The 23888-nt window shown below is 42.9% G+C and overlaps 1 protein-coding gene across 2 annotated transcripts in view; it reads left to right on the top strand.

The window, feature by feature from the left end:
• Positions 1-23888, top strand: part of LOC111148324 (synuclein alpha interacting protein) — a 79586-nt gene that overhangs the window by 19634 nt on the left and 36064 nt on the right. For both annotated transcript variants that reach the window (XM_022504828.1, XM_022504827.1), the window contains 2 exons: positions 21173-22041; positions 23698-23877. In XM_022504828.1, the coding sequence (XP_022360536.1) occupies positions 21173-22041; positions 23698-23877 (1049 nt within the window). The remainder of the gene's footprint in view (positions 1-21172; positions 22042-23697; positions 23878-23888) is intronic.

The following is a 23888-nucleotide window of genomic DNA, read 5'->3' as shown; positions in this document are numbered from 1 at the left end:
TTAGTTTATTTTTGTTGGGCTCTGAGAAACCTGTTTTGCACCCTCAAAATTGATACAGAAATCTTGGTAGAAGTGACTTCAAGAGTCTCTGCAGAAAAGAAGGATAAAAATTCTGAAGCAGGGAGATATAAGATAACCATTAAGGCAGGAAGGCAAAGACTTGAAGCTAAGAAACAGGGAAGAAGTGATACAGAACCAAAGTGCCTTGTACCTTGAGTGGCCTCCAGAGTTCATTCCTGTCATAAGGGAGAGTGGTTTCCCAGTCTCATCTTCCCAATCCAAGGCAAGAGTGTGTGTGTGTGTTAAGGGTGTGGGGGCGGTGATACTCGTTTCGGAGCTCCATAGCATCTCTGAGAGCATCCCACTTCTTGCTGGAAATATATCCTTTTTCCTCCGTCTCCCAAAATTAAATGCACCCCATCTTCCCATTAAAAATGAGCCCTCTTTGGGATGCCTGGATGGCTCAGTTGGTTAAGCGTCTGCCTTCGGCTCTGGTCATGATTACAGTCCTGGGATCGAGCCCTGCACTGTTCAGTGGGGAGTCTTCTGCTCCCCCTGCTTGTGCACACTTTCTCTCTCTGACAAATAAAATCTTAAAAAGAAATGAGCCCTCTTTGTCCACATACCTCCTTTGCCCTAACTCTTCCCATAAAAAAAATAAAAGTCCTAAAAGAAACTGAAGTTATAGAAAAATTCTAGGGGTGTCTGGGTGGTTCCATTGGTTAAGCCTCTGCCTTCAGCTCAGGTCATGATCCTCAGGTCATGATCCTTCAGCTCAGGTCATGATCCCAGAGTCCAGAGATCAAGTCCTGCATCGGGCTCCCCTGCTCAGTGGAGAGCCTGCTTCTCCCTCTCCATCTGCCTGCTGCTCTGCCTACTTGGGCTCTCTCTATCAAATAAATAAATAAAATCTTAAAAAAAAAAAAAGAATAAAAAAGGAAGAAAAGAAAAACAATTCTAGAATTTCATAGTTCAAAGATCCTTGGAAAGTGTCAAGAGTCAACTACAAAAGTCCAGACCCTTCGGGGGGCACCTCAAAGTGTGTCTCGGGGCCAGAGCCAGCACCATCAGCATCACCTGGCAGCTTGTCGGGAAGACAGACTCTCGGACCTCCCGGAACAGAATCTGCATTTTGTAATAAGCTCTCCAAGTGAACGGTGCATATTCAAGATTGAGGAGCACTGACTTGGGACACCCTGGTGCTCATCTGGTGTCCATGATGAGTGGACATGATGCGCTCAAAACCAAGCAGTAGTTCCCCAGTGTGGTTCTCAAGACATACAATGGGAAACTCTCTCCTGTGGTCTTCGGGGCTGTATGTGATCTCCTCCTGGTTCAGCAAGCTTCTTCACATGCCCATCTCCTCCCACTGTCTGCCTACTGCATCAGGGAACCTTCTTCAGGTCTTCCAGTGCACTGTGTTTTTCCCATGACATTCCCTTCTTCCACCTCCCACTTCACCTCCTTAGGCCCCTTTACCACACTCCCTAGACCACCATGTTCTAACGGAAATATAATGCGTGCCACTGACCTAATTGACTTTTTTTTCCCCTAAGAACCACATTTTAAAACTATAAACGAATGAGATTAATTTAATATCTTTAATTTAACGCAACACATCAAAACTGTTATTTGAACGTGGACCACCAGCCAGCCACATTTTAACTGCTTAATAGCCACAGGTGTCTAGTGGCTCCCACTGTGGACAGTTTGAGCCTAGATTAATTTAGCACTGTTCTCCCAACTTACTCTATGATATCCTAGCTCTGCGTTTTAAAGAATTATTAACTATTAATATCTGTGTTTCAAAGAATTATTAACAATATGATGTTAGCTTGATACCAGTTTTCTCTAGTAGACTAATTGTAATCTCTTGTTTATTATGGAATCCCCAGCCCCTGACAATGGAGTCTTGTATAGATCTGAGGGATGGATGAGCAAATGAAGGTGTGAAAAGGCAAAAGAATGCCTCCCTCCTTTGGCTTTTGTATCATAATTGAGATAAGAGCCAGCCGATTGTTTGCTTCTTTTCATTTGACGTGATACCTTGATCCTTCAGGTTTCTTCTTTTATCTGTACCATTGGTATCTTTCTCTCTATGGGGTCATTACCCTCATCAAACAAGCACTCTCTGATCATCTCTTGTCTTAAAGAGCAAACAAACAGGGAGCGCCGGGGTGGCTCAGTGAAGCATCAGACTCTTGATTTCAGCTCTGGTCGTGATCTCAGGGTCATGAGTTCAAACCCCACATAGGGCTCTGCACTGAGTGTGGAGCCTGTTTAAGATTCTTTCCTTCCCTCTCCCTCTGCCCCTCCCCGTCCAACCTTCCACCCCTCCATGTGTGCTCATTCTCTCTCTTTAAAAAAAAAAAAAAAGCAATCAAACTGTACCTCCTCTGGTGACTCCCATCCTCGTTCCCTGTTCCTTCCTTTCCCCACTTCCAATACAGCCAACCTGCTACAAAGAGTTAAGGGAACCCCATCACTGCCCTCCCCCCTCCTTCACTTGAAGTATCTCCAAATGACCTCCACCTCCCTAGGGAAGGCCACGAATTCCACAGTGCCACATCTGCCGACACAGAGACTCTCCTCTCTCTTGGCCCCTTTGCATCATTTGAGACTCTTGGCCACTCCTTTTTGGAAGCATTCTCCTCTCTTGGCTTTGTGATACCACCTATCTCCTCATTTTTCTCCCAACGCTCTGACATCTCCTTATCTCCTTTGCAAGTCCTCCTCCTCCTTTACTTGGACTTTAAATACCCAAGTGGGGCTTCTGGATTCAATAGGACCCTCTCTCTTCTTGGTCTCCAAGTCTCTGTGGGCTGGGCGCTCCTCCACTGTCATGGCCTCACACGTCACTTACACGCTGCTACTGCTGCTTTTCTGGGCTTCTAGTCACCTCCTTACGTGCCAGCTGTGTGTTTATGTTGGATGTCTCATGGAATTCTAAAGAGGATCCTTGAATCCCGTTCCCTGACTTGTTCCTCCTTAGACGCTCCCTCAGTCCTGGGCATTCAGTTTACTGATACACGCACTCAGTGACTTCAGTCCCTCTCCCTCACACTCCCCTTCAGCCTGTCACCAGCTCCTGAGTGATCTGTGCTCAAAATATGTGCCCATCTGTCCTCTTTTCTCCATCTTCTCAGCCACTGGCTAGGACAGGCCACCTATATGTTTCATTGGGGTTAATGGCATGAACCAGTCCCACCCATTTCTTCACCACCAACCCTTGCACACCCTGTTTCCCACAGAGTAACCAGAAGGGTGTATTTTAAAATGCTAAGTGGATCCTTTCACTTCTCCGTGAAATTCCCCCAGACACCCCATTTCTGTTAAAATTCTTCCTTGTGGCCAGGAAACCCCCAAATGAGTTGGCCTGTGACAACTTTCCCTAACCACATCTTTGACAGCTTTCTCTCTGGCTCACTGTGCTCTAGAGGTAAGAACTGTAGAACCTGCCAGACTTTTTTCTGCTTTAGGCATTCAAAAATGTGCTTCCTTCTACCCAGATCTCCACAAAATGATCTCATCTCTTGTGTTTTCCCTCAGATCTTCACGTAGTTGGCTTCTCGTTCCCTGGTCTCAGCTTAAATGTCACCTCCGCAATGAGACTTCTCAGCTGCTCTCTTCTAGGACCCTGCAAAGTGCTCTGCATTTTGTGATTCCTCATTCATCTGTATGCTTGCTTTACTGTCTGGTTCCCTCATGAGGACAGGGATTATGTCTATTTCATTCCCCTCTGCACCCCTAGAACCGTATGCTAATAGGTGTTGAATAAATGGACTGTATAAGAGTATTTTAGCATTCTGTTAATTCAGCGCTTCTCAACGAGCTTTGTTATATTCTTATCTTGCTTACATGCGAGATTGCCACATTTCACCAGTTGAAAGAATTGGCAGCTGAAAGAACAAATTCTCAGTGATAAGAGGACCCTACATTTAGGCTAATGCCATTAATGATAAACAATGTAGGGAAATTCTTCCACTCAACTGTTTCTAAGAAAAGTTGTTAAGGAATACCATTTTCCTAACTTTGCTCCCATCTAGAAGCTTCTCAGTTAAGTGCTTACCAAAACCAAGGCAGGGAGCAGGCTTTGGGATTTAGGGCCTTAGGGAGCTTAGGAATCTGAAATGGGCTCAATCGGGTTTTACCATTGGTTTCTTAGATTCCATTACCTATATGTGACCCAAATAGAGAAAATATAGGTGACTCAGTTGGAAAGCATCTGCGTTCACCTCAGGTCATGATCCCAGGGCCCTAAGATCAAGCCCCACATCGGGCTCCCTGCTCAGCGGGGAGTCTGACTCTCCCTCTCCCCTCCCCCCACTTGTGTTTGCACACTTTCTCTCTCTCTCAAATGAATAAAAATCTTAAAAAGAAAATATGAACTGCATGTTTAAGGAATAGTTATAGTTTTGATAAGGTCATTATGCCCTGTTTTGGAAAGAAAGCTGGAGTCAGGGAACCTTGGTGTTGGTGGAAGAGTCGGCAGGCACGCTCTGCGATTTGTGACATCATACTTAAAATTCCCAGAGTTCTCATTTATTTCAAGTGAGAATAAGGAAGAACTGCTCATCCGTCCTGCAGAGTTGTTGCCCAAACCTCTAATGGAACCGAACCCTTGGCCTTGTACTAAGAAACTTAGAAAACCTTACACAAATACATGGTATTAGCAATTTAAAAATATTACACACAAGCAATGAATCACGGAGCACTGCATCAAAAACTAATGATGTACTGTATGGTGGCTAACATAACATAATAAAAAAAATGCTAGATGGAGGAAATTTTAGGAACATTCCAATTAAAGAATATCATTTTTGAGAAATTCGTAAAATACACTGAAGGGGTTTTTTTTTTCCATTGTTTATAGTAGTGCTTGTGAAGTGTATATCGAGCTGCCCCAGGAGACAGAAGAAAGGAACTCTGCCACTCATTTATCCTGGGAAAAGCCTCTGTCTGTACTCTGCATTTGTTTGGCTGTACCTGCTCTTTCTCTCAGAGGCCTCCTAACTAAAACCTGGGGTCCAGGTGGGAGCTCTTGTGTACAGACCCCAGGAGGGCTGTCAAGAGAAGAGAAAGCTACAGCCAACTCTAGGCCTTACTCCTCTTTCTCCTCCCCTCCAGACCTTACACTGCTTTCCTCTCAAAAAGGAGACCATGTTTCACAGACTTACCACTTTGCTTCTCATGGAAAACAGAATTCATTTCACTTTTAGCCAGAAAACAGGAGAGAATACTCTGCTTTTACCCTGAAGACATACGCCTCTTCTCCTTCTTTTTCTTGGGTCTGAGGCTCTATTTCTAATGGAAATACCTAGCTCTGTATTTAGAAATCAAATCCTCAGGCACTGGGGGAGTCAGCGGTTGGAGATGGAGAATAGAGAGATGGGGAGTAGAGGGTAGAGAGGAGGGATTTTCCCACCCCCACACGTCCTCCATCTGCCTCCCCTTCTCTCCCTTCCGGAAGACCGGTAACTTGGTGTTCTTTGTCCTTGGCCATAGATCAACCCTGTAAAACATCGCCACCTTCAGTTAAAACTGGTAAGTGTGTGTCTGCGCTTTCCAGAAGGCACACTGAGCTTCCTCTAACACTTTGCAGATAGCGCCCAGAGCAAGCTGTCCCCTGTTTCAGTGCTTAGTTTGATGAGCCTCTTCTCTGTCCCTCATCATATGTGTCTCTCCCTACAGTTCAGCACAGCAGGGAGAGAAAGAAAAGAAGGAGCCTGGAACAGGGGCCTGGAGTGAATACAAGGCTTAATGCACTCAAGGGGTTTGGTTAATGGCAAAGTGAAGGTCAGCATACTTTTTAGATGACATAATGACTGAAACCATGGACTTTCTTCAGACCCATCAAATGCTCTTCTACGTAAACTGTGCTTTCGGAGCTCGGAGGTTTAAAGTTGTCAAAATATTGAGTCTGATTTCGTGAGAGAATGTGCCTCTTTGGTGAAGTATCTTTTCTGTCTAGTGTAGTGTAAGGGCTTGAGGATGATTTGGAGTTTTCACAGAACAAAGAAATGGGTACAGATAGGGCACAAAGTTACAAGAGCAAGTCTGGACACTTCTGGGCAGAGCTGGAAGTAATGAAACATGAATCTGACACTTTCAGCAGCGGCTTGATACCAACAGCCACTTAAAGTCAGAACTTGAGAACCAAACCAGCATTTCCTTCCCAATAGAATTTAATGTCTTAATGTGAATAGATCATTGGTTGCTATTTTTATAATGAGAAAGAAAGAGCTCTGTTTTCCCCCTTAAGACTTATAATACCCCCAATAAAGTGTTCATGGCATCAATGAAAGAGAGGAACCAGCAGTAACGTGGGAAAGTTCCAGAAACAGGCTTTCTTCACACAGAAGAAACATCATGGTCCTACACAATTCTCCAAATCCAGAGTTAACGCAACCCTTTGTTTGGGATCAGGTTACAGTCTAGTCTCCCAGGACGGACCAGAAGAGCGCCCAGCAGGTCATCCACACTCTTCTTCCTATAGTCATGAGGTGGTATGAGTCACCTGTCACCATTCCTTCCAGAGCCTGAGGTGTTTGCAAGAAGTGAGCCCACTGCAGATTTAAGTTTACAGTGGTTTAAGGAAACTCATGACTAATGCTGACACTCCCAGTCTTTCATAATGTCCTTCTCGTCGGTGTAAAAATAGAAGCAAATAGAATGTTGGAGAACTTAACAGGTATGTCCTTGAAGGTGCCTGGACTTTGGCAACTATAGATGTGGCGTGTGTGGTTAATGTACATTTTGAGGCAATTACAAGTAAAACTGACCATTTTGTTTCTCTTGGAAAATAGAATTCATTTAACTTTGACAGTAAAATGTAGGGAAACACTATTTTATCCTAAAGACATACCCCTTTTCTTTCTCTTCTTGATGTCTAAAGCTAATTTTCTAATAGGGACACATAACTCCATATTTAGAAGTAAAATAAATAGGCATCTGGGGAGCCAGCATTGACGTTCATTCTCGAAAATTGGATCCACCGATGGAATAGCAAACTGTACATTATCTTCCTAAGAAAATACTAATTTATCAGTCCCAAGAGCCAATGAGTTGTTCTGTGTCAGCAATCAGCTTAGCCTCATAATTATAAATTTGTAAGGATCTGTTGAAAGACATGGATCCAGAAGAATTATAGTGTTTCATAGTGAGTCACTTAGAAGAAAGAGCCCTGTTATTTGTAGACATTCCATATAGTCATAGAAATTTAGAGATGGATCAGGTCTTAGCAATCATATAGTCTAACCCTTTTATTTTACACATGAAGAAATCAAGGCCTGGAACCTATTGTAGGAAACATATGAAAATATTTCCATATGCAGCACATCTTCGAAATGTCTGACTGTCTTCAATACATTGCTAACTCTGCCTTTGAAATGTTCAACACGATGTGCCCCTAATGTGGCAAGGGTGACTCATTGTTACAAGACAGCTCGAATCTGTGGACTGTACTTTGCATCTTTAGCATATTCTTTTCTTCCTTTCCTTCCACCCTCCTCCCTTCATTCATTCATTAAAAGATAAGTCACTGGGCCCCTGTATCTGTGAGATGCTAGCTAGGCCAGACAGATGGCTGATTGGAAACATAAGGAGGTTCATGAGCAGTCTTTGCCTTAGAGGTACTCTCAAGATAGATGGTGAGACAGATGCAGGTGTGAAGAGTTGCAAAAGAGCTTCATAAATATCTAACTCTTGGTGCGGGCAAGTATATCTCAGGACACTGAGAAGCAGGGAATAAGGGCTTCCTGGGAGAGTCAGTCACCCCGAGGGGAATCTCCTCAGATGAGCCTCATCTCGGGCAGAGAAAGCAGTCAGGGCATTATCGGAAGAGGGGGATCTTGCCCAAAGGCAGGAGCATTGAAGAAAGAACGTGGTGTGTCGGGAAATGGGGAGTTTAGCAATGGAGGGTGCAGGGAGAAATTAGTAATGTGGGATGATGGGTGTTTCAATGAGAAGATAAATTAGAAAATAAACACAGGCGTACCTCCTTCTTATTGCACTTCATTTTCCTCGTGCCTTTCAAATATTGCATTTTTATTGATTTATTTTCTTTTTTACAAATTGAAGGTTTGTGGCGGTCAAACAAGTCTCTCTGCACGATTTTCCCAACAGCATTTGCTCACTTCATGTCTCTGTCACATTTTGGTCATTCTCACAATTTTTAAATTTTTTTTTCTTTCTTACTATGTGCATGAGGATGATCGATGACCCATGATCTTTGCTGTTACTCTTGTAATTGTTTTGGAGCTCATGAACCACACCCATATCAGATGGCAAATTTAATTGATAAAGGCTGTGTGTGTACTGACTACTCCACCAACCAGCCGTTTTCCCATCTCCCTCTTCTCGGGCCTCTCTATTCCCTGAGACTGCCCAGTATTGAAATTAGGCCAGTCAGTGATCCTACAAGGACCTTGCAGGCTTCAAGTGAAAGAAGAGTTGCATGTCTCTACTTCAGATCAAAAGCTAGAAAGGATTACATTTAGCGAGAAAGGCATGATTCAAAGCTAGGACAGGCTGAAAGCTAGGCCTCTTGCACCCAACAGTCAGGTTGTGAAGGCAAAAGAAAAATTCTTAAAGGAAATTAAAAGTGCTGCTCCAGTGAACACACAAATGATAAGAAAGCAAAACAGCCTTATTACTGATATGGAGAGAGTCTTAGTATAGTAGTCCCATTAGATCAAAGCAGCCACAACGTTGCCTTGAGCCAAAGCCTCATGGAGAGCAGGCTCTTAACTTTCTTCAATTCTGTGGAGGCCGAGAGAGGTGAGGAAGTTGCAGAAGAAAAGTTGGAAGCTAGTAGATATTGGTTTTTGACACTTAAGGAAAGAAGCTGTTTTTGTAACAGAAAGTGGGGAAGGGGGAAGCAGCTTATGTAGAAGCTACAGCAAGTTCTCCAGAAGATCTAGCTAAGATCATTCATGAAGGTGGCTCCACCAGACAACAGATTTTCAGTGTAGATGAAACAGCCCTCTGTCAGAAGAAGGTGCTGTCTAGGACTTTTATAGCTAGGGAGAAGAAATCAGGTTCTGGCTTCAAGGGACAGTTGACTCTCCTGTTAAGAGCTCATGTAGCTCGAAGCTTTAAGTTGAAGCCAGTGCTCATTTGCCATTCTGAAGATCCTAGGGCCCTTAAGAATTATGCTAAATGTTCTCTGCCTGTGCCCTGAGAATGGAACAACAAAACCCACAGGATAGCACATCTGTTTACAACATGGTTTACTGAATATTTTAAGTTAAGATCTACCAGTCAGGAAAAAAAATTTTTTTTTCTTTCAAAATATCACTGCTCATTGACCATATACCTGGTCACCCAAGAGCTTTGATGGAGATGGACGATGACAATGTTGTTTTCATGCCTACTAACACAACATTCATTCGGTAGCCCATGGATCAAGGAGTCATATTGACTTTCAAGTCTTGTTATTAAAGAAACACATTTTGGAAGGCTAGAGCTGCCATGGATAGTGATTGCTCTGATGGTTCTCGGCAAAGTAAGTTGAAAACCTTGTGGAAAGGAGTCACCATTCTAGATAAATAAAGCATATCTGTAATTCATGAGAAGAGGTACAAATACCAACATTCACAGAAGTTTGGAAGAGGTTGATTCCACTTCTCATGGATGAGCTTGAAGGGATCAAGACTTCAGTGGAGGAAGTCATTGCAGATGTGATGGAAATAGAAGAGAACTAGACTTGGAAGTAGAGCCTGAAGATGCGATTGAATTGCTGCATCTCATGATAAAACTTGAAAGGATGATAAGTGGCTTCTTATGGATGTGCAAAGATGAATCTACTCCTGAGGAAGGTGCTGTGAAGGTTGCTGAAAGGACAACAAAGGATTTAGAACAGGACATAAACTTGGTTGCTGCAACAGTGGCAGGGTTTGAGAGGACTGTGTCCAAACTTGAAAGAAATTCAACTGTTGGGTAAATGCTATCAAACAACATCACATGCTACTGAGGAATTGTTAGTGAATCTATTGATGTAGCAAATGTCATCATTGTATTACTTTAAGAAATTGCCAAGGCCACCCCAGCACCCACCACCGTGATGGGTCAGCAACCATCTGCATCAAGGCAAGACGCTCCATTGGCCAAAAGATGACTTGCTGAAAGGTCAGATGATGGTTAGCATTTTTCAGTAATACAGTATTTTTCGCTAAGGTATGTATGTTGTTTTTTTGGATCTAATGCAATTACACACTTAATAACATGGACATAACTTTTATACACCCGGGGATGTCAGAAGATTCATTTGACTTGCTTTATTGAGATTTTCCCCTTATCATAGCGGTTTGGAATTGAACCTGCAAGATCTCTGAGGTATGCCTGTAAAAAGAAAAATCTGCATCTTTTTTTATTAATTAATTTATTTTTTTTAATAAACATATAATGTATTTTTATCCCCAGGGGTACAGGTCTGTGAATCGCCAGGTTTACACATTGCACAGCACTCATCATAGCACATACCCTCCCCAATGTCCATATGCCCACCACCCTCTCCTGTCCCACCTCCCCCCAGCAACACTCAGTCTGTTTTTTGAGATTGAGTCTTTTATGGTTTGTCTCCCTCCCAATCCCACCTTCTTTCATTTTTTCTTTTCGTACCCCCCAACCCCCCACATTGCATCTCCACTTCCTCATATCAGGGAGATCATATGATAGTTGTCTTTCTCCGATTGACTTATTTCGCTAAGACTAATACCCTCTAGTTCCATCCACGTCGTCGCAAATGGCAAGATTTCATTTCTTTTGATGGCTGCATAGTATTCCATTGTGTATATATACCACCTCTTCTTTATCCATTCATCTGTTGATGGACATCTAGGTTCTTTACATAGTTTGGCTGTTATGGACATTGCTGCTATAAACATTCAGGTGCACATGCCCCTTCGGAGCACCACGTTTGTATCTTTAGGGTAATACCCAGTAATGCAATCGCTGGGTCATAGGGTAGCTCTATCTTCAGTTTTTCGAGGAACCTCCACACTGCTTTCCAGAGTGGTTGCACCAGCTTGCATTCCCACCAACAGTGTAGGAGGGTTCCTCTTTCTCCGCATCCTCGCCAGCATCTGTCATTTCTTGACTTGTTAATTTTAGCCATTCTGACTGGTGTGAGGTGGTATCTCATTGTGGTTTTGATTTGTATTTCCCTGATGCCCAGTGATGTGGAGCATTTTTCCATGTGTCTGTTGGCCATCTGGATGTCTTCTTTGCAGAAATGTCTGCTCATGTCCTCTGCCCATTTCTTGATTGGATTATTTGTTCTCTGGGTGTTGAGTTTGCTAAGCTCTTTATAGATTTTGGATACTAGCCCTTTATCTGATATGTCAGTTGCAAATATCTTCTCCCATTCTGTCAGTTGTCTTTTGATTTTGTTAACTGTTTGCTTTGCTGTGCAAAAGCTTTTGATCTTGATGAAATCCCAATAGTTCATTTTTGCCCTTGATTCTGTTGTCTTTGGCGACGTTCCTAGGAAGAAGTTGCTGAGGTTGAGGTCAAAGAGGTTGCTGCCTGTGTTCTCCTCAAGGATTTTGATGGATTCCTTTCTCACATTGAGATCCTTCATCCATTTTGAGTCTATTTTCATGTGTGGTGTAAGGAAATAGTCTAATTTCATTTTTCTGCATGTGGCTATCCAATTTTCCCAGCACCATTTGTTGAAGAGGCTGTCTTTTTTTCTATTGGACATTCCTTCCTGCTTTGTCAAAGATCAGTTGACCACAGAGTTGAGGGTCTATTTCTGGGCTCTCTATTCTGTTCCATTGATCTATGTGTCTGTTTTTGTGCCAGTACCATACTGTCTTGATGAAGCTTTGTAATAGAGCTTGAGGTCTGGAATTGTGATGCCACCGACTTTGGCTTTCTTTTTCAATATTCCTTTGGCTATTCAAGGTCTTTTCTGGTTCCATATAAATTTTAGGATTATTTGTTCTATTTCTTTGAAAAAAAATGGATGGGATTTTGATAGGGATTGCATTAAATGTGTAGATTGCTTTGGGTAGAATAGACATTTTCACAGTATTTGTTCTTCCAATCCATGAGCATGGAACATTTTTCCATTTCTTTGTGTCTTCCTCAATTTCTTTCATGAGTACTTTATAGTTTTCTGTGTATAGATTCTTAGCCTCTTTGGTTAGGTTTATTCCTAGGTCTCTTATGGTTTTGGGTGCAATTGTAAATGGGACTGACTCCTTAATTTCTCTTTTTTCTGTCTTGTTGTTAGTGTAAAGAAATGTAACTGATTTCTGTGCATTGACTTTATATCCTGACACTTTACTGAATTCCTGTACAAGTTCTAGCAGTTTTGGAGTGGAGTCTTTTGGGTTTTCCACATATAGTATCATATCATCTGCAAAGAGTGATAGGTTGACTTCTTCTTTGCCGATTTGGATGCCTTTAATTTCTTTTTGTTGTCTGATTGCTGAGTCTAGGACTTCTAGTACTGTGTTGAATAGCAGTGGTGATAATGGACATCCCTGCCGTGTTCCTGACCTTAGCGGAAAAGCTCTCAGTTTTTCTCCATTGAGAATGATATTTGCAGTGGGTTTTTCATAGATGGCTTTGATAATATTGAGGTATGTGCCCTCTGTCCCTACACTTTGAAGAGTTTTAATCAGGAAGGGATGCTGCACTTTGTCAAATGCTTTTTCAGCATCTATTGAGAGTATCATATGGTTCTTCTTTCTTTTATTAATGTATTGTATCACATTGATTGATTTGCGGATGTTGAACCAACCTTGCAGCCCTGGAATAAATCCCACTTGGTCGTAGTGAATAATCCTTTTAATGTACTGTTGGATCCTATTGGCCAGTATTTTGGTGAGAATTTTCGCATCTGTGTTCATCAAGGATATTGGTCTGTAATTCTCTTTTTTGATGGGATCCTAGTCTGGTTTTGGGATCAAGGTGATTCTGGCCTCATAAAATGAGTTTGGAAGTTTTCCTTCCATTTCTGTTTTTTGGAACAGTTTCAGGAGAATAAGAATTAGTTCTTCTTTAAATGTTTGGTAGAATTCCCCTGGGAAGCCATCTGGCCCTGGACTTTTGTTTGTTTGGAGATTTTGATGACTGTTTCAATCTCCTTACTGGTTATGGGTCTGTTCAGGTTTTCTATTTCTTCCTGGTTCAGTTGTGGTAGTTTGTATGTCTCTAGAAATGTATCCATTTCTTCCAGATTGTCAAATTTGTTGGCGTAGAGTTGCTCATAGTATGTTCTTATAATTGTTTGTATTTCTTTGGTGTTGGTTGTGATCTCTCCTCTTTCATTCATGATTTTATTTATTTGGGTCCTTTCTCTTTTCTTTTTGATAAGTCTGGCCAGGGGTTTGTCAATCTTATTAATTCTTTCAAAGAACCAGCTCCTAGTTTTGTTGATTTGTTCTGGGTTTTTTTGTTTTTTTGTTTTTTTAGTTTCTATTTCATTGATTTCTGCTCTGATCTTTATGATTTCTCTTCTCCTGCTGGGTTTAGGCTTTCTTTCTTGTTCTTTCTCCAGCTCCTTTAGGTGTAGGGTTAGGTTGTGTATTTGAGACCTTTCTTGTTTCTTGAGAAAGGCTTGTACCACTATATATTTTCCTCTCAGGACTGCCTTTGTTGTGTCTCACAGATTTTGAACCGTTGTGTTTTCATTATCATTTGTTTCCATGAATTTTTTCAATTCTTCTTTAATTTCTTGGTTGACCCATTCATTTTTTAGAAGGATGCTGTTTAGTCTCCATGTATTTGGGTTCTTTCCAAATTTCCTCTTGTGATTGAGTTCTAGCTTCAGAGCATTGTGGTCTGAAAATATGCAGGGAATGATCCCAAATCTTTTGATACCAGTTGAGACCTGATTTATGACCCAGGATGTGGTCTATTCTGGAGAATGTGCCATGTGCACTAGAGAAGAATGTATATTCTGTGCTTTGGGATGGAATGTTCTGAATATATCTGCGATGTCCATCTGGTCCAGTGTGTCATTTAAGGCCTTTATTTCCTTGTTGATCTTTTGCTTAAATGATCTGTCCATTTCAGTGAGGGGAGTGTTAAAGTCCCCTACTATTATTGTATTATTGTCAATATATTTCTTTGATTTTGTTATTAATTGGTTTATATAGTTGGCTGCTCCCATGTTAGGGGCATAGATATTTAAAATTGTTAGGTCTTCTTGTTGGACAGACCCTTTGAGTATGATATAGTGTCCTTCCTCATATCTTATTATAGTCTTTGGCTTAAAATCTAATTGATCTGATATAAGGATTGCCACCCCAGCTTTCTTCTGATGTCCATTAGCATGGTACATTGTTTTCCACCCCCTCACTTTAAATCTGGAGGTGTCTTCGGGTCTAAAATGAGTTTCTTGTAGGCAGCATATTGATGATACCCTGTGTCTTTTGATTGGGGCATTTAGCCCATTAACATTCAGGGTAACTATTGAGAGATAGGAATTTAGTGCCATTGTATTGCCTGTAAGGTGAATGGTATTGTATATTGTCTCTGTTTCTTTCTGATCTACTACTTTTAGGGTCTCTCTTTGCTTAGAGTACCCCTTTCAATATTTCCTGTAGAGCTGGTTTGGTGTTTGCAAATTCTTTCATTTTTGTTTGTCCTGGAAGCTTTTTATCTCTCCTTCTATTTTCAATGATAGCCTAGCTGAATATAGTATTCTTGGCTGCATGTTTTTCTTGTTTAGTGCTCTGAATATATCATGCCAGTTCTTTCTGGCCTGCGAGGTCTCTGTGGATAGGTCTGCTGCCAATCTAATGTTTTTACCCTTGTATGTTAAAGACTTCTTTTCCTGGGCTGCTTTCAGAATTTTCTCTTTGTCACTAAGACTTGTAAATTTTACAATCAGGTGACGAGGTGTGGACCTATTTTTATTGATTTTGAGAGGGGTTCTCTGAACCTCCTGGATTTTGATGCTTGTTCCCTTTGCCATATTAGGGAAATTCTCTACAATAATTCTCTACAATATATCTTCTGCTCCCCTCTCTCTTTCTTCTTCTTCTTCTGGAATCCCAATTATTCTAACGTTGTTTCGTCTTATGGTGTCACTTATCTCTCGAATTCTCTCCTTGTGGTACAGTATTTGTTTGTCTCTCTTTTACTCAGCTTCTTTATTCTCTGTCATTTGGTCTTCTATGTCACTAATTCTTTCTTCTGCCTCATTTATCCTAGCAGTAAGAGCTTCCATTTTTTATTGCACCTCATTAATAACTTTTTAAATTTCAACTTGGTTAGATTTTAGTTCTTTTATTTCTCCAGAAAGGGCTTTTATCTCTCCAGAGAGGGTTTCTCTAATATCTTCTATGCTTTTTTCAAGCCTGGCTAGAACCTTGAGAATCGTTATTCTGAACTCTAGATCTGTCATATTACCAATGTCTGTATTGATTAGGTCCCCAGCCTTCAGTACTGCCTCTTGTTCTTTTTTTTGTGGTGAGTTTTTCTGCCTTGTCATTTTGTCCAGATAAGACTTGCTTTCTCCTCCTCTGGAATTCCGCTGTTCTCCTTGGTGAGTGAAGGTGGTCTTGGCTGGGTTTCTTGTTGATCTTCTGGGGGAGGGGCTTGTTGTAGTGATTCTCAAGTGTCTTTGCCCCAGGCAGAATTGCACCGCCCTTACCAGGGGCCGGGCTAAGTAATCCGCTCTGGTTTGCTTTCGGGAGCTTTTGTTCCCTGAGCACTTTCCGTAGAGTTCCAGAGGACGGGAATGAAGATGGTGGCCTCCCAGTCTCCAGCCCGGAGGAGCGGAGAGCTCGGGGTCCCGCTCCTCAATGCGCCCTCAGAGAAAAGCGCCCAACCACCCCCGTCTCCCTGGCCTCTGGTCATACTTGGAGGAAAGTGCTCAATCGCTCGCACTTGGAGAAAAGTGCCCGGTCGCTTCCATCTCCGTGGCCTCCGGCTGCGCTCCGTGCTCACCCAGCCTGCGACTGGCTCAAGGTAACCTCGAGCTGAGAGCGCACTCCTCGGCTCTGTCTCTATAGCCGGCTTCCCAGCTCTACAGCTCTAATACCTGCGAGCTCTGCGACACTCAGACACCCCTGGTCCTTCTGTGACCCCATGGGACCTTGGGTTACGCTGACCCCACATGGGCTTCCCCCCCGGTTTAGCCTCTGGAGCGATGTCCCTCCATGGAGCAGACTTTTAAAAGTCCCGATTTTGTGCTCCGTTGCTCCGCCGTTTGCCGGGAGCCGGCCCCTCCCTCCGCGGTCTATCTTTCTGATGCTTTGGATTCATTTCTCTGCAGGTCCTACCTTTCAGAAAGTGATCGGTTTTCTGTTTCTAGAATTGTTGTTCTTCTTCTCTTCGATTTCCCATTGGATTTGTAGGTGTTCGCAATGGTTAGATGAGCTATCTAGCTGATCTCCTGCTACCTGATATCGTCTCAGCCTGCTACTTCTCCGCCATCTTGACTCCTCCGAAAAATCTGCATCTTATGCTGAGGAATTTAGTTACTATCCTGAGTGACAGTTTCCCAAACCTTAGTAATTTAAGTATTATTTCCATAATATGTGTTATATCCAAAGCTGCCTTATGTTATTTTTGCTCTCCTTGTAAACTACTTGTACTGTTATTTGTTTAACATTTTCCTCAAATGTCTTACCTCAAAACATAACCTGTTTTCAAAAGAAACTTCACACCAGTATTGTAAATAGAAAATCAATGTCACGGGTGCCTGGGTGACTCAGTCGGTTAAGCATCTGCCTTCAGCTCAGGTCATGATCCTGGAGTCCTGGGATTGGGCCCCAGGTTGGACTCCCTGCACAATGGGGAGTCTGCTTCTCCCTCTTCCCCTTACTCCACTTGTGTGCGTGCTCTCTCTCTGAAATAAATAAAATCTTAAAAAAAAAAAGAAAACCAAGATCACTTGCAGTCAATTCAAGGTCACCATTAAAATGAATGTGATTAAAATAAGACATTCCTGTTAACTCTTTGGTTCTCAAAGTCTCTGAGCCTGAGGCTTATAGTTTCATTATTTTAAAGGGAGATGGTAGGTTTGGGAGAGGAGTTAAATTCACTGTAGCAGTAAACTGAGACTCCTCGAATGAGTAAGGGGGAAGAAAGAGAGTTGAACAACACATGGCTCCCTTACACTCTAAATCAAGAGTGTTCAGCATGGTTCCTGTGTACCATGTTCGATACTGCAGGGATATGCATGCCACATAGGGGGACATGTTATAGGCCGTACTGGGCTACCTGAGGATTCAGAGCTAAGAAGTGACAAAATCAGACCTACTTGGAGAGTGATTAACTCAGGACTAGAAAAGGAGACCAGAGAAGTAGCTAGAACTTTGTAGAGGATGTACAAGGATTTCCGTATGGTCCAGTCAGTATAATAGGACGAAAAAGAGGGAACAGATTTGAGAAAAATCTGTGATCGGGCCACAGCAAGAGTTGGTGCCTGGAGGGATGAGCAATGCAGGTCAAGGAAAGAGAAGGGCTGGTGATGCTCCCCAGCGGGATTGTTTGGGAGACTGCATGTGTGGTCACGTGACCCAGGCCACGGTTACAAAGAAGAGATAGTAGTAGAATATATGTACTTGATGAGTGGCGGGGAGGGAGGGAGCAAATAAGGGATGAGAGTGCTAAGATTCCCTGCTTTGGAACGTGCTGCCTGTGACAAATATGCACCCATCCTAGGCTCACATCAAATTTTCGCTGAGGATACAGCAGAGTGGGGAAGGTCGGCAAGCAGGCCACTGGAAACCACCCTGCTGGAGCTCAGAGACAGTCCCAACACCAGAGAGTTTGGAAGGGACCCCGGTGGCCTATCAATCAGCCTCAGAAACACTTGAATTTACTTAATGACCATTTCAGAAAATTTGTATCATAAGCAGGTAGACAAGTTCAAGGTATACTAGACACATTTACTTTCGTAAGATGTTAGAAATGAATCCATCCAACCAAAAACTCATTAAGAACCTCTTTCTATAAAGCAATTTATGAGTGCTTTTAGGGATAGAGGGATAAATTAGACACAGACCCTCTTCTCATAGAGCTTGTAAAGATCTAATAAGAGAATGGATAAAATTTTCAGGGATACGAGGCCTTTATTCATGATTTCCAGAAAACAAATTTAGCCTCAAAACCTCCCTAGTAAGCATAATCTGAACTTTGTCTTCAAGTGTTTTTAGAAATTGATGATGGTGATGGTGTAGAACAACAATATAAATGAAATTCGGGGTAGCCTCATAAAATTGGAAATTAAAACCTTGTCAATCATTAGTAGCCCCTTTTCCTGTGTTGTACTTAAAATGCTCATTTTCCCAGCTCAGGAGAAATAATCTCAAGTTATGTCTTACGTATAGCATAAACTTGCCCTTCCTTCTCAGATGTGTATATGTAGTAACGAATTGGAACATTCTCATCAGACCCTCTTGAACAATCAATTTCATGTAACTGGGATTTTTTGTTCCTGATCAACAGGACACAGGTTAGAAAGCATAGATTTCACTCTGAGCCTACAAAAGAATCAGAGGTTTGAAGAAGAGGAAGGACAACAAGCCTAACGTTGATGCTCCTTCTTCAGTCTCTAGACCCATCTCTGGAAAGAAGTGTTTTCATAAGACTCAGACAGAATTCATTTCCATAGAGCATTCTTAATGGCTCCTGTCAGTACAAAACAGCTGGGAAACATATGGTATCCATTTCCCTGTATCACTTGGAAAAAATTTCACATGTAAATAAAGCCAACATAAAAGAGTAGCCCTTTGAACCCACGACCTTATACAATACCTAAATAGATTGGTACAATCCACTCGTTGTATTGGTCCACTAAATTATGTGACTTTAAAAATTGTTTATTACCTCCTGAGATGCACGTTTTCAAAAAGTTCCAAAGGAATCAAGGTAATTGGCAAGATATTAGCAAATACCATCCCTAATAATAAGTACATATCTATGAAATGTCAAGGAGTATGTATGTGTATAAATACACACACACACACATAAACACACACACATATGTTGGCCACTGTATTTTAAGCATTTCAGAAAAATTGATGGATAAAATTAAAGGCATATTTACACATTACAAACTTTACATCCGCTATCTCTCTGCTGTTTGAAATAAGTAACCATGTGTTCTTAAAAGGAAGAGAGAAAAGCTTGGCAGAAATTTCTGGCAGACAATTTTTCATAGCTTCACATTTTGGGGGAAAAATAGACCTATAAAGGATAGGAAATCTTTTAAATTTATAATGGACCAACTGGAATTAGTCTTTGCCTTTGCATATTTACATTTCATAAATAACTTTAGAAAACCCAGCTCTCATTGGTGATTATCACTCCTCTGAGTTTATTAACGGGACTTTTGTCCCCTGTGATATTAAGCTGTAAATCCCTCAGAAGGATGCTCTTAGGGCATTTACAAGGAGATTTAATGCGTTGCACAAAGTGAGATTCAAATTCAAATACTAGCATTTGTTAATTTGTGCCAAGTACTGTGTACAGCTTAGAACCAGAGCCAACGAAAGGGAAGAGAAGTGGCAGCTCAGCAGCATCTAGATACCTTTCTTCCCTTCTGGAGCATTCCTTGTTAATAACTGTTCCTTACTGGACAGAATCCAGGCCTCCCTCCACAGCTTATAGGATTCTCTTCATAGATTTTAACAGTCTTGGAACCAGACCATTTAGTGCAGACCCTCTGGAAAACCCCATGCCAAATTATGGTCTGTTTGGAGGTAAGACCCCATCCACACACAGTTACATAGTATTCTGGCTCAGAATAGTTCCTCTCACCTCCTTAGCTTGCTTCCAGAACTTTCTCTGAATCCTTTTAGAACACTTCCCAATAGGAACAAGACTGACTGGTGATTTAAATTTGGGGAACTTTTAATAACTTTTACGCCGCTTTCACCCCTAGAATTGTGGTAGCCAGGGACTGTTCTAGAAGTGACAGGCCTGAATTCACCCCACCTCTCTCTTTCTTTCTTTGGTTGTGTCCAATAGCAAAGAATGGACACAAGACCATGCTTTGGGATTAAATAGTTCCTACCTGTTGTTGTTCCAGAAGAGGAGAGCGAGATGGGAGGCTCCTAGATGGAGGGCATGTGCTAAAACCTCCCCTCCACTGTGAAAGGGGGATGGTGTAAATGTAAGTGTAAGGGGAGGAGGCCATAAATCAGAGGTCTCCCAAGTTTTCAAGGGAGCCAGGTCAGTGGTCTAGTCAGGGGTGTGTCCCAGAGAGGAAGCAGGATCATCATGAGGGAGGAGATTGTTGTTCCTGTGCCAGAAGACACAGGGTTATCTTCCATGAGGCTAACCCGGAGAGATGGTGTTCTCTTTAACTTCCAGATGCATTGTTTCACGCACACTCTGTGTCTACCAGACGCTCTCTCAAAGGCAAACCAGACCATCTTAATCTAAGCTTTGCAGATAAATGAGAAGAAAGAAAAATGCCCACCAACGTGCACATCTCGGCCTCCCTTCTCTCCCTTTGCAGCTCCTTCTCCTCCTGGTTGTTTCCAGCTTTGCCAACATTGGAGGACACCCTTGAATCTCACAGCATGTTCTGTTGTGAAGTGTTAATACATGACGTTGCTGTGTCATTTTCCAGAGAGCACCGGGAAATGCCCCTGAATGGTGGTTCTCTGGGATAACCATCTGTGGGGGACAGTCACCCAATGGATCACGGTTTCAGTTTGCCCAATATTAAGTAATTTACCCCTTTTCTATGTGGGACTTCTTAAACTTTAGGGATATACATATATGTATGTATGCATGAGTGTGTGTTTGTGTGTGTGTGTGTGTGTGTGTGTGCGCACGTCCCTTCTCTCCCCAAACTACTTTGGAAGTTCATTTAACACAGAGGATCCAGCCTCTCATTTCTGTTTTCCAAGGTCGTGACAAGTATCCTAATCATTCCAAAGAGGTATACCCATCCAGGGAATGAGCCTAAAAGTCTTGGTTTGTTTGTTTGCTTGTTTGTTTCAGCAGCCTGCTTTTTCCGTGATTAGTATTTTCATTAATTTTGAGGCAGTAGGGCCATAACTTTTATCACTCACTGTTTTCCAGCGGTCAGCATGAACTGTTTGGTTTATCGTACACGTTCTCTCGAGGTCGTCCCCCCAGGCAGGGGCTTTCTTTGAACGTAACGTGAGTGGACTACGCCTGCCTGCGTGGCCAAGATACCTTCGGCATTTCAATGTAATACTCTCCTCTTGTATGTATTTCTAAACAGTTTCGAGCTCCGGCTGGAATTGCAACGTGTCGGCCCTCATTACAAACACGCAGAAGCCCACGGGAATCGCGGACGTGTACAGTAAGTTCCGTCCCGTGAAGCGAGTTTCCCCGCTAAAGCACCAGCCAGAGACTCTGGAGAGCAACGAAAGCGATGACCAGAAGAACCAGAAGGTGGAGTACCAGAAAGGGGGTGATTCCGACCCAGGTCCCCAACCCGAAGAGCTCAGCCCTGGAGATGGAGACAGCGGTCCCCAAAGTAAGAGCACCGAGCCCAGCACCTTGCTGGGAGAACTGGAGCACTATGACCTTGACATGGATGAGATTCTGGATGTGCCTTACATTAAATCCAGTCAACAGCTTGCCTCTTACACCAAGGTGACTCCAGAGAAGAGAATTTTGGGTTTGTGCACCACCATCAATGGCCTTTCTGGCAAAGCCTGCTCTTCCGGCAGTGCTGAGAGCTCTCCAGCCAACACAACCCCGTTCTGTGTTCTTTCACCCGTGAAAAGCCCTCAGCTGAGAAAAGCGTTGTCCGTCGTCCGCGACCAGCAAAAGCTCTCTGCTGAAGAGTCTGAGAACTCACCGGCACTGGTGAAGTGTGGCTCCGCCTATGAGCCCGAGAACCAGAATAAGGACTTCCTCAACAAGACCTTTAATGATGCTCCAGGTCGAAAACGTGAGAAGGCAGTGCCAGACTGTCAGCTCAGGGCCTTCCATCTGCAGTCCGCAGCCACGGAACCGAAACTAGAAGAGCCCATCGGGAGTGGGAACTGGACCAGCTCCCAGGGCCCGGAAGAAAGGAGTGAGCATCTGAAAAAAGTGAAAAGCATCTTGAACATTGTTAAGGAAGGACAGATCTCTCTCTTGGTAAGTGTGATCTAAGTCCATCTTCTGGAGACTTCGGTTTCATTGGCTCCATTCATGAGTAACGGAATGATGAGCGTTTGTTCCCTTCTGGCTTCATCTTTACTCATAGCTTGAGTTAGGGGATGTGCCTTTTGAATTTTAAAATGCAAAGGTAGGAGGTTAATACAGGGAGAAAACCAACGGCTGGAGAAGGAGTGTTATTCCACTTTAACTGTGCATGAATCTGACAGGAATAGGACCCATAATCTAAACAAAAACAAAACAAAGTCCAGCCCTTGCTTTCACGTGAATCTTAATGTCCTTCTTTTCCGTGTTCAAATGGGTCCCCGTGCTCTCACTCAGTTACTTGTGGGGACGTCGGTTCCTTGCTGATGGTGGGCCTGCCACATAACATGAACAGAGCGTCTTCTGTTTTATCCTGATTATTATTCAGAAGACTTGGACCAGGAAGTTTGAAAGCATTTGCAGATAGAAGCTTCCCCTAGAGCTTAGTTGCTCTCTGACCTCCATGGAGTTTTTACTCAGTTCCAGTGCTGCGAGTCCAGGGAGCCTGAAGAAGCTTTTCCAAAGACTCAAGTCACAGAGTTAATGTGATGTAAGAAAAGTCTGTTCTGCTTCGGCTCAGAGAAAGCTCAACTGAAATCACACCCCATCTGCCTGCATTGTTCTTTTCTGGCTTCCAGACTTGGATCAAACAGTAGCAAGCCTGGGCTGATACTATGATGTTAATTAAAATCTCACTCGAGAAAATCAACACATCTTGGCAGTGTGATTCCATTTAGGGTAAAGCCGTGCAGAGATAAGTACCATGTGCCTGGTCTCTTGTCACAAATCAGACTCTTGTCATAGGCGGATAGGCTTGAACACTTTCCTCCCCCCACAAAAATGTAATATTTTTTTTTCTCCTGAAAATAGCTTTTTCCATTTCTCCTGGCTCTTCCTCTCTTTATCTCTCTGGTTCATTCTTTTCTTCTGCCCATTCCACGTTTTCATGTTTCCCTGATGACAACACCTCTCGACTCTTCCAACAGTCCCTCTCAACCATGTCATACACAGAGAAGTAAGCTTCACTAGAGGCGAGAACACTAATGGCCAGGTATAGCCTCCAGGTGCCCCAGGAGTTTGTTGGGGTGCAATTGACTGGAAAGAAATCCCGTGGTAGCTCTAGTTGTGGCAGCTGTCAGATAGCTTGCGATCAAAGCCAGTTCTCCGTTGTTTGAGGCAGACCAGATGGTGGAGAGAAGTAGTTCCTTCAATTCAACAAACCTACAGCAGAGGATACAACACAGTCTGGCTGTCAGCACTTAGCTGTCGAGTGGAGGAGACAGAGAGGGAACGTGCTAATTACCATAAATGTCATTGGAGTTGTTTAGAAAGCCATCTTGGCCCCTCTGTGAGCTCGCTGACCAAGCCCTGTCGCCATGTCTCCCATGAAGGTAAGTCCCTTGAGGACTCAGGTTCCAAAGGATAGGATAGAAAAACTGTAATGGAAAGTCATTAGCATTAATAGTAGGGAATTTTTGACTTCTCAGATCCCCAGGATGGCCACCAGACCTCCTGGAAACTCAGCTCTTGTTCCCAGTGTCCACAGCGAAACCCCCACAGCATCTCATTCTGATTCTTGACTCAAGTGGTCTAATCTTATCGTCCCGACAGCCACACCTCGCTGCCGACAACCTAGACAAAATTCACGACGAAAATGGCAACAACCTCTTACATGTGGCCGCATCGCAGGGACACGCCGAGTGTCTGCAGCACCTCACCTCTTTGATGGGAGAAGACTGCCTCAGTGAGCGAAACGCAGAGAAGCTGACTCCAGCAGGCCTGGCCATCAAGGTGATGATGGG

This window comes from Enhydra lutris, unplaced genomic scaffold, assembly GCF_002288905.1.
Source record: "Enhydra lutris kenyoni isolate GAN:26980312 unplaced genomic scaffold, ASM228890v2 scaffoldscaffold19, whole genome shotgun sequence".
NCBI classification, from domain to species: domain Eukaryota; kingdom Metazoa; phylum Chordata; class Mammalia; order Carnivora; family Mustelidae; genus Enhydra; species Enhydra lutris.
The sequence above is the reverse complement of the archived record's forward strand: the minus strand, read 5'-3'. Positions and strand labels throughout refer to the sequence as shown.